The sequence below is a fragment of the Pseudophryne corroboree genome, chromosome 10, assembly GCF_028390025.1.
Source record: "Pseudophryne corroboree isolate aPseCor3 chromosome 10, aPseCor3.hap2, whole genome shotgun sequence".
Classification (NCBI taxonomy): Eukaryota; Metazoa; Chordata; class Amphibia; order Anura; family Myobatrachidae; genus Pseudophryne; species Pseudophryne corroboree.
In genome coordinates, this window is record NC_086453.1 from 14,755,401 (window position 1) to 14,766,998 (window position 11,598).

Consider the following 11,598-nt stretch of genomic DNA (forward strand, 5'->3'; position numbering starts at 1 on the left):
CTGATTGTTTTCCCAATCACTGGCATGCAGCGGATAATTTGCAGTAGGCATTATAGGCACATCATAGAAGATCCCACCCCCAGCAGGGGGATGCACGATAGTTACCTGTCTGGGAGAGTTTCGGCCCATTTTTGGTGCCCGTTGGACAGATAATGGAGAGACAGCACAGATGATTTCAGTACCGCAATGTATCTCGCCGTGTCCTGACTGCCGGCAAAACCAGCTGTCTGAAAACTGAGACAACATACAAGAAACACCATTAAAGTGGAGCCAGCGTCTATACGCAACGGAGGCTGACATTTTGTGAATGACATTGAACCACATCCCAGTCCATCAATTCACAAGGAACTAGTGACATCCCTACATTATATTCTTTTTTATCTGAAGAAATTTTATTAAAGAAGATTTTCAATACAGGGCATACACAACGATTTGAATACAAATAAAGCCAATAACACAGTGGTAGCCCGTCTGCAAACCATAATACATGGTAGTAAAGTAATAATACTAAAAAATGTGAAAATCAGAAACAAAAAGAGAATAGAGGAAAGGAGGAAAATAGGAGATAGAGAGAGAGAGAAACACAAAATAGGGGAGATGCTGACCGTCAGTATTTCAGGTAAAATGTAGAGAACCTGCGCATAAATATGTACATTCTGAACTAAATAGTAGGCAGATACTGAGGGAAAACATTAAAGGCTCATGTGCATGGTCTATCCTTCGACAGTTAGCCCTACTCGGGCTATGTCAGGAGGGCTCGATCTCAGTATTTCATCCGTTCCTGACGACAGAGAAGTTAAATAGTCACACATTACGAGACAAGGCAGTTCGGAGGGCAACACAGGAGGAATAATAATCAAACCAAGGCAACCATTTCAGTAAGGGGGATTGAGGAGCTAGGGAGTATTTAACGTTCATAGTTTCCATTTCAAAATTGCGCTGTATTGACGCTATAATTTTGGGCAAGCGCGGTGGATCTGTTCTTTTCCAATATTGTGCAATGGCGGCCCTAGTAGCTATGAGAATATGACCTATAACATAAGAGTGTTCAGAGGGTACATAGGGAGGGAAATAATGCAAGAGCACAATCTCAGGACGGTGAGGGAGGATTACCTTTGTGACCTTTTCAATTAGTCCAAAAACCTCCGTCCAAAGCGGCCTAATAACCGGACATGACCAGAATATGTGTATTAAAGTACCCTCTATCCCACAATTTCTCCAACAGAATTTAGAGGAATCAGGCCAAATCCTATGAAGTTTATCTGGTGTGTGATAAAGGCCATGGATTAGTTTGAACATCATTTCAGTGTGGTTGATGCACCGAGACATTTTAAAAATATTCATAAAAATATTTTCCCATTCCTGATCTGTCAGAGTGATACTAAATTCTGTCTCCCATCGCTCTTGAATATGTAATTTCATATCGTTGTATGGAGAGAGGAGTGTAACATACCACTGAGATATACCGCCTTTGTGATGTATAGAGGAGAGGTTACTCAAGATATGCGGAGGGGGGGTAGGGGAGGAGAGAGGATCAGGTATATTCGCCATTATCCAATGTCGGATCCGTAGATACTTATAGAAGTCCTTTGACGGTATCAAATATTGGGATTGTAACTGCAGGAAAGTTTTAAGCCCTGTATTATCGTATAAATCCCTGACCAGCTGAACGCCAAGCTCCCGCCAGTTCCGCAAAGAGAGGTCTGGGAGCAGTTTAGCAATCGCTAAAATGGATAGGTGTGAGGAGGGCAGCGGGCAGTCACCCAGATTAGTAACTAGTCTGTCCCACACTTTAAGAGAACTAACTACACTTCTCATAAATTTAGTAGAAGGTGGTCTATGAGAAGGTTTGACCCAGATTAGGTCTGGAAGAGGAAAATCAGAGCACATATGTTTTTCAATTTCTACCCAGGGTTTTACGGACCCTGTCCTGAGCCAGTCCCTCAACTGATCAAGGAGACACGCATGCTGGTAAAGTTCAAGGTTAGGGAAAGCAAGACCTCCGCTACCTTTAGATCTAAACAAGCGAGTTCTAGCTATCCTAGGTTTTTTACCCTTCCAAATAAAAGTAGACATGACAGTATAGAATTTATTAAGGAGAGCAAGCGAGACTAAGTAAGGTATGGCTCTAAACAGGTAAAGAATTTTAGGGAGGAGCATCATTTTAATTGATGAAAGTCGTCCCAACCAAGAAATTTCGTAATTCGTCCACTGTTTAGTGAGGACTTTGAAATGGTCTAGGAGAGGAAGGTAGTTACAGTCCACCGCGGAATGGGATCTGGAGGGGATCCTGATCCCAAGGTATTGAAGGGAGGAGTCTTGCCAGGCATAGGGATATGTAGATTGTAGGGATTGGAGTGGGATCGGTTCGATGTCAAAAGCTAATGCCTCTGTTTTAGCCTTATTCATTTTATAGTAGGAGACGTTGGAGTAAGCCTGAAGTATATCTTGGATAGCTGGGAGAGAGGATTCAGGTTTAGTTACAAATAACAGAACGTCATCTGCAAACAGGCAGATCTTGTGTTGCGTGGGACCTATATAAACTCCGCTAACATGGGTAGACGACCTAATTTTCTCTGCCAGAGGTTCTATAGCTAGAATGAAAATTAAGGGTGAGAGTGGACATCCCTGGCGAGTGCCGTTGGTGATGGGGAAAGGATCGGATAAAAACCCATTGCTAAAAACGCGCGCTGAGGGATGTGTGTATAGGCGTAGGACATTTTGTAAAAACTGTCCCACAAACCCAAATCTGGCAAGAACTTCGGACATGTATGACCAATGAATCCTATCGAAAGCTTTCTCCGCATCAAGAGAGAGCAGTAATAGGGGCTCCCGAAGTGTGGCGTGTGCTTCTAGAAGGGAGAAGACTCTCCTGGTGTTATCAGGAGCTTGGCGACCGATAGTGAAACCCACTTGATCTTGATGTATCAAAGTGGGGATCAATGGATTCAATCTATTTGCAAGCAGTTTGGCATACAACTTAATATCTGTATTCAAAAGTGCTATGGGTCTATAATTTGCGCAGAGAGATGGGTTCTTGCCAGGTTTGAGAATCGTTATCACCTGTGCCTCCAACATTTCTCCAGGGAAAGGGTTAGAGGAGGCGTCATTGTACAAATTAAGAAGAAGTGGGGAGAGTGTATCTTGAAAGGTAATGTAAAAGAGATTAATAAACCCATCTGGGCCGGGTGCCTTGTCCTTTTTGAGGGCTTTTAGAGCGGTCTGGATTTCTCTCTCAGTCCAGGGTGTGCAGAGTGTGGAAGCATCATCGGGGGAAATGGAAGGCAGATTAATGGAATCTAGGAAGGACTGTATAAGCTGCAAGGAAGGTTGTGGGGTGCGGGAGTCATGTTTAAGGTTGTATAGTTTCCTATAGTAAGAAGCGAATTGGTTTGCAATATCTTTGGGGTTCAGGGACTGCGAGCCATCTGGGTTAGTCAAATATTTAATTCTGTTGATGAGATTTTTCCCTCTAAGTTTCCGCGCCAATAGTTTACCCGCCCTATTGCCTAATGTATAATATTTTTGGTTTAGGTTGGAGACTGCTCTTTGTACGTGTAGAAGGTACAGATTGTTCAATTTCCTCTTTGCTTCAGTCAAAGACGCGAGAGTGAGATCGTCGGCAGGGGACTGTGTATGTTTAGTTTCTAACGTCGTCACCTCCAACTCATAGGCCAACTGGACTTCCCGGTCCCGGCGCGCTATATGAGCTGAAGCATGGATAGCTGCACCTCTCAGGACTGCCTTAAGGGCACACCAGTGATTAGAAATAGAGGTATCAGCGGGGTTATTAGTGACCAGATAAGAAGACAAGGCCTCACGTAATATAGAGACTCCGTCCTCATCTTTCAAAATGTAATCCCGCAACCTCCAAGAGCGTGGAGGGGGGGTAGACGGGTTGCATGACCAAGACCAAATTAAAGGTGCATGGTCTACCATGAAATCGGCAACATTTTAACGGTAGGGATCGATTGTAATGTCCATTTATCCGTCAGGAGCAAATCGATCCTAGAATAGGATCTGTGCACTGCCGAATAAAATGTGTAGTCTCTGGCGCCAATATTCCTAACCCTCCAAGCGTCATATAGATCGAATTCGGTTAGTAAGTGTGAGAAGGAGGAGGCCAGGGATTTAGCCGCGTTGGCAGATTGTTTATCAAGTTTCGAGGATTTGTCTAAATTAGGGTCCGGAGCCAAATTAAAGTCACCCATAAGAAAAGTCGCACCTTTCCTAACCCTATACAACTTTTGAAGAAAGGATTTCAGAAACCGGGGTTGATTGGAATTAGGGGCGTAGAGGGAAACCAGAGTAACATATCTATTCCGCAATTTCCCCACTAGGATCAGATATCTGCCATTGCCATCTACCCACTTACCCTCCAATTGGAAAGAGCACGATTTATGGAAGAGTATAGCGACACCATTTCTTTTAAACGGCCCACAAGAGACATAATGAACTGGGTAATTGGTATTGGAAAACTGTGGGGGAGAGTGGAGTGGGAAGTGAGGTTCCTGTATAGCCACTACGTCTGCTCTGTTATCAGCAAAGTATTTCAGAGCCAAACGCCTCTTATGGGGTGAATTGAGCCCTTTGACATTAAGACTTAAAAAGGTGGCCATGTGGGGAGGTACGACAGAGTGATACATAAAACAGCAAAAAGCATCAGTAACAATCGCGTCAAAATGCAATACACAACGGCATAGCCCTCTAAGAGGAAAGAAGCAAAGTCAGCATCAGTAAAGAAAAGAACATGGAAAGAGAAAATAAAACAAAAAATAAACCAGGGGAGAAAAACAGAAATAGCATCCATAAAGGAGCTAGAGGTCCCGTCACATGGGTATCGTGACGAGTAAAGACGGGTGGGTGGCGTGTCAGCCAAAAATACCCACCGTCGCTTCCAAACCAGAGCATACTTAGCAGGTAATTATCATTCGCAAAAATAAAGTAAGGTAAGCAAGGTCATCCTAAAATAAGAAGAAACGGACATTTGCTATATAATTAAATCAAGAACAGTTCTACCTCAACCTAAGAGTAACGGAAACAATGGAACATCAGGCAAATAGCATAGCCTATAGTGTAATAAACACATAAACACAGATAAACCTGTAAGAAAGAAGGTTAAATAATAGTTATCTTATTGTTAGTCCAAGTCAGGCTTCAGCCCGGAGCTAATGTCCAGTCTTGGGCAATTCGTTTCGGTGACGTAGCGGAGGGAGGAGGTTGTATATCGAGTAGGATGTCCCAATTTTTCAGAATTTTAGGCCCATCCTCAGGGTTGTTGATAACAATGGTAGTACCATTACGTAGCACTATTAGCTTCGTGGGGAATCCCCACTTATATTGGATTGTAGCTTTCCGTAAGGCTGACGTAATCGCGGAGAATGATCGCCTTTTAGCCATAGTCGCTGGGGATAGATCCTGAAAAAGTTGTAGAGAGTCCAGACAGGTCGCCGTAGGTGAAGAAGGCATTGCAGCACGCAAGATCTTTTCCTTAATGTGGAAAAAGTGGACCCTGAGAAGTGTGTCTCGAGAGGCTTGGGCAGGAGCCTGCCTAGACTTTGGGAGTCTATGTATCCTGTCGATCAGAAGATCAGGTAGTAAAGCATCCGGTAACAATTTATGGAAAAGAGCAGTGGCGTAGTCATATAGGTCAGCATTAGAAACATCCTCAGGGATGCCTCTTATTTTGATGTTATTCCTACGCGAGCGGTCCTCTAAATCCGTAGTTTTGTCTCGAATGTGGGAGACTTCCTCTAAGAGAGTCGTGTGTGGTGATCAAATCATTGTGTGATGCGACCAGTTCCTCCATCTTATGCTCAATGTGGTCCGTCGTGTCACCAATTTCAGAGATATCAGAACGAAGAGCTTGTATGTTAGATCTAAGCTCGGCCGAAATGTCAGACTTGAAAGAGGCTAACAAGGAATGAATAGAACGTAGCGTGACCGGACCATCTAGAGAATCCATATCAGCTTGTGCAGCGTTAGCCGGGTTGTTTAACTTTGATGAAGTTGTTTGAGATGGTTGAGCCAGAGTCGGTGAGGGAAGGGATGTGCGGGCCTTGTTACCGGAGGAGGAGGACCCAAAGAAATTCACTTGCGGAGCAGATTTAGATCCCTTCGACTTCTTTGGAGGCATGTCGGGATGTCCCGAGGGGGATTAGTAGATCATAGAGATAAAGAGAGGATGACCGTAGCGAATGGTTATTCAGGCAGGAAGCGACGGTGTGGTAGACATGGTGTTAGAAAGACATGTCCTCCCAGTGGAGACGCACCATGTATATTGTAGTTGTTGGCAATAGGTGCAAGACTGCGGGATCCAGAAAGCACGGATTACACGTACGGGAGGACAAAGCGGGGGTACCGGTCATATGCTCTCTCTCCAGCTCCGTATCACAAAGCTCCCAGTTTGGCCCAGCTCGGGTCGACAGGGTGGTGTAGGGGCTTGCAAATAACAAGGGAGACACCGTGGAGTGAATCGGCTGGATTATATTTGGTGTACAGCAGCATTAGCAGCAGCTATCTCCCCTCTGCCACCTCCAATATGGCCGCCGCTGTTGATCCGTGGGATATGGTGCTAGCACAGGGGTCCCCACCTCTGGGAGCCACTGCTGATCCCCCCAGCTAGACCCCAGTCCCCCCCGCGAGGCGTGCAGGCAAAGAGGTTGTCCGTGGGAGCGCTTTATCCGCGCGCCGGTCCGTGCCTCCACCAAGATGGCCGCCGCCACCGGACGATCGCGGGTGCTTCCGCGGCCCTTCACAGCTCCCGGCGCCCGGCCACAGGGACACGGGCGCTGCTGCTCGGCTCCCGGCTTAGGTGGGTAGAGGGTGAAAGCAGTGGTGGCGGGGGCCGATCACGATTACCCGGCTCCCGGAGGCTTCGGATGTCCGGCCGGGAGGAAACCAAATCTAGGCCCCGGCTTCAGTTCAAGAGGTAGGCCGCAACCTGCAAGAGCAGGATATACCTGCTCCCCGGCTCCGCAGCTGTCCCTCTGCAATCAATAAGGCTCAGGGTAATATTATAGAGCCTCTGAGTGTGTAAATACTCCGGGTGGGCTGCCAATAAGGGTTTTATTGTGAGTTATCTGCACGAGCTCCCCTGGGACTCCCCTACATTATATTCTTATATATTGTCTCTGGGTGTGCGCTGTGCAAACACTGGAGCTAAATAACCAACATATACATACAGGTAAACGATGGACACTAATTAATAGACTGTATTCTCAAACATTGGTTCAGCCCAAAAATGAACTGTACAAGTGATGAACATAATGTATGATGCTATAAGTATATTTTCTGCCATACACTATGTGGTATATTCAATTGAAGTCGAAAGCTGCCGTCTGTCGAAAAGACGGCAGTTTTCGGCTTTTTTAGGTCGCAAGGGGTTCCGACCTATTCAATCTAACCCCAAATTATTAAAAAAGTTGAGCAATTCGACTTGTCGTAAAGCACGTGGATTGGCGGAATAGCTGCCGATCCGCGTGCTTGTGTCGAAAATGGCCCCCTTTTCGACCATCTCAATTCGACTTTAAAAATGGATCCGACTTCAATTGAATATACCCCTATATCTACTGAGAGATGGCAGATTTCTATACTAAACGGACAGTAATGGAGAGTCAGGTAGGTGGTTACTTACCTGCCAGGCTCTAGGACAGCCTCCCAATTCAGACCACCAATGTTAGTCTCCCAGGACCGCAAAACACGACCGCCTGATATTGTGATGGCATCTGGAGAACATACATATTAAATAGACATTACATTGCAACCTTCCTTATATACTATCTGGAAAATGTGTTTTGGAAGATAATTCACCGATGCGGCGTCATCCCATGTGATCAGGCCTCCGGGAACCCTATTCTATTTTGTGTATACAAGATATTTAATTTTCCATTGGAAGAGGAACGGTGTACACAGTATTAATGGAATACAACTGTACAGTCTAGGAGACTAATTATTGGCTTGTGAATGACTCCTTATTCTCCGTCACACTGATAACACCCATGGGACCTGAGACCCCCAACTACTGTATATCATCAGCCACACCCCAAAACCATTGTATTGAGAAGAGAAAGAATGACAGAGATAAAGGTGATTCTCACGACAAGAAAACTCCACAGGTAGACTTAATACTAAGGCAGTAAAGCCACAAATGCCGAACCACAAGACTAACTTGTATCCTGATATTTGCAATACCCTGCACAGACATCACTCCAGGGAATGTACAGTAATTGCCTCTAGTGGGCATCACTAACCTTGACCATACGTGAGTAGAGTATCTACGGTTCCGTCTGACGTGTCTTTATCCACATGACGCCATACTAAAATACAGACATAAACACATTTATATGATGTAAGAAATGTATGCACAGAAAATTGCATCTGTGTAGCTGTATAATTTCTAGTAGCTGGGCAGTAGGCGTAATTACTCTCACCTATAACCTGATACTGGGGGGTCACATTATTATTATTAGTACTATAGATAACTACAGAAGACTTAGTTCTGCAAAACAGCAAGCCCAAAGGAAAATTACTTCCTATTACACATCAGGTGGTTTACATAGATTCACCTATGGTGTCACTTTAAATACATTAATATGAAACATAATGAGAAGGAGCGTTACACCTGTAAGAATACATCATTTTGTATATCTCAGTGAAACTGAACCTCACAATGACCCCAGGTGCTGACTGCTTTCTATCTTTCCAGGTAGGTATTCACCAATATCATAATTCCATAATAATCAACGTTCAACTCACAAATATCTCCTGTGCGAGAGTTCAAAGACACAATCACGTTCTTCTCTGTGGCTGCGATGAGTTTCTTTGCGCCTTGTCCAGACTCCAGCGCGGCGAATTTCAGCCGCCCCACATACTGCTGCCTCCTGTGGACAAAGGGGGAGACGGCATCAAATAACCTGAGCGCGCAACCAGCCAGATGGGACTGGTCACTGTAGCCGTAGAAGAAGCATCATCAATACAGAGAACTGAAGGGATCCTTGATGAGGATTTGTACGATTGTATTATATTACTGTAACTACAGATGTATCCCCGGTAGCGGGATGCGGTCAAGATCCCGCCGGTCGGAATCCCGACTGGCACAATAGCGACATATTTTCCCTCTGTGGGTGTCCGCGACACCCATAGAGGGGGAATAAATTTGTGTGCTGAGTGTAGCGAGGCACCGTGTTCGCAGCGTGGCGAGCCCGCAAAGGGGCTGCGTTGCAATCGCCCCCCCTGTCAGGATTGTGTCAGTCGGGATTCCAGTGTCGGGATTCCGACCGCCGGGATTACGTCCGGCGGGATTACGTACTGATCCCCCGGTAGCACATGTATGCAAACTGTATGACAGTATGATATATAACCACACAAACGTATTACGTAATTCACCTCCCCTTGTCTAATATTCAAAGGCAGGGATGGAAAAGGACAGATACAATGGAGGTTATTACCCAAAATGCCTACACCAATCATGCATTATTCTGTCTGTCTTTATTGTCTGTGTGGTTTATCTTTTGATGTAATACTTAAATCTTCTGTATTATGTGCATTGTTTGAGTTCTAGTTGGCGCCGCGGATGGCTGCCTCGGTGCTGCTCTGCCAAGCAGCCTTTGTTTTTAGTCTTACATGTCTAATATGTTGAGTCTATTGTACAGTTGCAATGTGCAGTATGAACTCATATGTGTAATGTGTGTAATTTATACTATGTTTTTCCCCCTTCTTATGCCATGTGTTCCCCCTTCATGTTGCTGCTTGGCGATGCATTGTACCACAACGAATTCCTAGTGTACATGAGTACACCTGGCCAATAAAGCCGATTCTGATTTACAACTAATTAAGGAAACAGGTAATAATCATAATGTTAATAACTGATAATAACGGAGATGCTGATAAAGATGATTCTGATGAATAGAATAATGGCCAAGATACTTCATTCTAAACATCTATTGTTTTATCTGCCTCCTCCTTCCAGCCAGTGGCCCCCTTCTCTCCTCCGCCTCTGAGAGCTTATCAGCACCGTTGTCCTCCAATATCCCCTGCACGCAGATAACACCCAAATTCACCACTCTCCCCTTCTGTCCTGTCCCATGTAACCACTTACCTGCTGGCCTTCTCCTCTGGATGACCGTGAGCTACCTTGAACTACATTTTTCAAAAACTGAAGTCATCGCCCCCCACCGTATACAAAGGCCGCACCTTGCCGCTTTCCCCCAGTTTACTACACCTCCAACTCCTACGTTCCCCAAGTCCACTGCCTGGAAGCCATCACTGTCCTCTCGGTCTCCCTCTCCCCGATTACCCCACGAGGCTTCAGGACATTTCCCGCACTGCTTCCCATGTGCAATCACATTTTCACCAGACCTGTAAGTGGGTTATTAAAACTCACCTCTTCATACAAGCGTGCCTCCCCTTCCTCTTAGTCTCCAGCCCCCACTCCATTTTTTTACGGGGTTGATGTTCAGGTGATGCACCATTGGAAAGCTGGCAATAGCCCCTTCATCTCCCCAATATCGTCCCTAACTAGTTCATGCCCAATACGGCTATATATGTACAGTGTCGGGGCTACTGGGAATATGGTAGATGCTAGATTCAAGTGGCCTAAGGGACCTTTTACGTCAGGGGGAGGAGGCACGACACAAGGGGGAGGAGTTAGGCCGACAGGAGAGTTCCTCTACTATCCACGCCACCAACTATCACCTTTAGCAATCAGGTGGCGACCGAAGCGAGCCCGCGAGGGTACTTTTCGGGTACCCTGTTTGGCCGTAGCTCCTCCCCCTGGCTAGTGACGTCAGAAGGTCCCTTCTCCCACTCCGATTTAGAACCAACCCTGGGAATATGGCCCATGCACGCACTACATCAACCTTACCTGTAGTGCCGCACATATTTCCTCTAGAATGTAAGCTGCCGGGATCGCTCCCCCATTATTGTCGCTATGTCATTTGCAGGACACAATCAGCTATATATGTAATTTCCTATACTGTCTACAATTGTCCTATTAGGGCTCCTTTACTCTGTAGCTGTATGTTCCACCCCCTATGTGCGGCGACACGGAGCCTTGTGCTGCCATATTACTAAATGAGGATGATGATGAAAATTATAATGATAAGAAAAATAGGGACAATGATAAGGATAATGATGACATCATGAATGATAACAGTGATACCTATAATACAGATGATGATGATGATGATGATGACGACGACAGGGCAGAGGGTGCTGCCAGTCTCCATGCCCTGCCTGGGGTGATGATGGTCACCCAGCCCCTGGGGTGCTCTGCCACCATGACACTACCAGCTGCCCCAGTCCCCAGCACTCACCAGTCGAACTTCCCCACCTGGTCCTCGTACACGGCGGCGCCCAGGGACAGGGACCCCAGCAGCAGCACCAGCAGCTCACACACAGCCGCCATGACAGACAGAGGCCGGCTACACCTCCCGCTCACCACCGAGTTCCCGGCTGCAGCAGCCGGAGCGCCCACTCACTACCATAGAGACAAGGGGAGGCGGCGGGACCGTCTACCAGCCATAGACATGGAGATAGGGCCAGAGCGCCGCCCGCAGCATCAGTGACAGAGTCTGTCAGCGTGAGAGACCCGGATAC

The 11,598-nt window shown here is 46.1% G+C and overlaps 1 protein-coding gene across 1 annotated transcript in view; it reads right to left on the reverse strand.

Annotated features, from left to right (window-relative positions):
- Positions 1 to 11,505, reverse strand: part of EMC1 (ER membrane protein complex subunit 1) — a 33,957-nt gene extending 22,452 nt beyond the window's left edge. Inside the window, exons 1-5 of the mRNA XM_063942130.1 lie at positions 11,316 to 11,505; positions 8,758 to 8,882; positions 8,253 to 8,318; positions 7,637 to 7,727; positions 106 to 234 (exon numbers count right to left, since the gene is read on the reverse strand). Coding sequence (XP_063798200.1) covers positions 106 to 234; positions 7,637 to 7,727; positions 8,253 to 8,318; positions 8,758 to 8,882; positions 11,316 to 11,407 — 503 coding nt within the window. The 5' untranslated portion in view covers positions 11,408 to 11,505. The remainder of the gene's footprint in view (positions 1 to 105; positions 235 to 7,636; positions 7,728 to 8,252; positions 8,319 to 8,757; positions 8,883 to 11,315) is intronic.
- Positions 11,506 to 11,598: the final 93 nt, after the last annotated feature.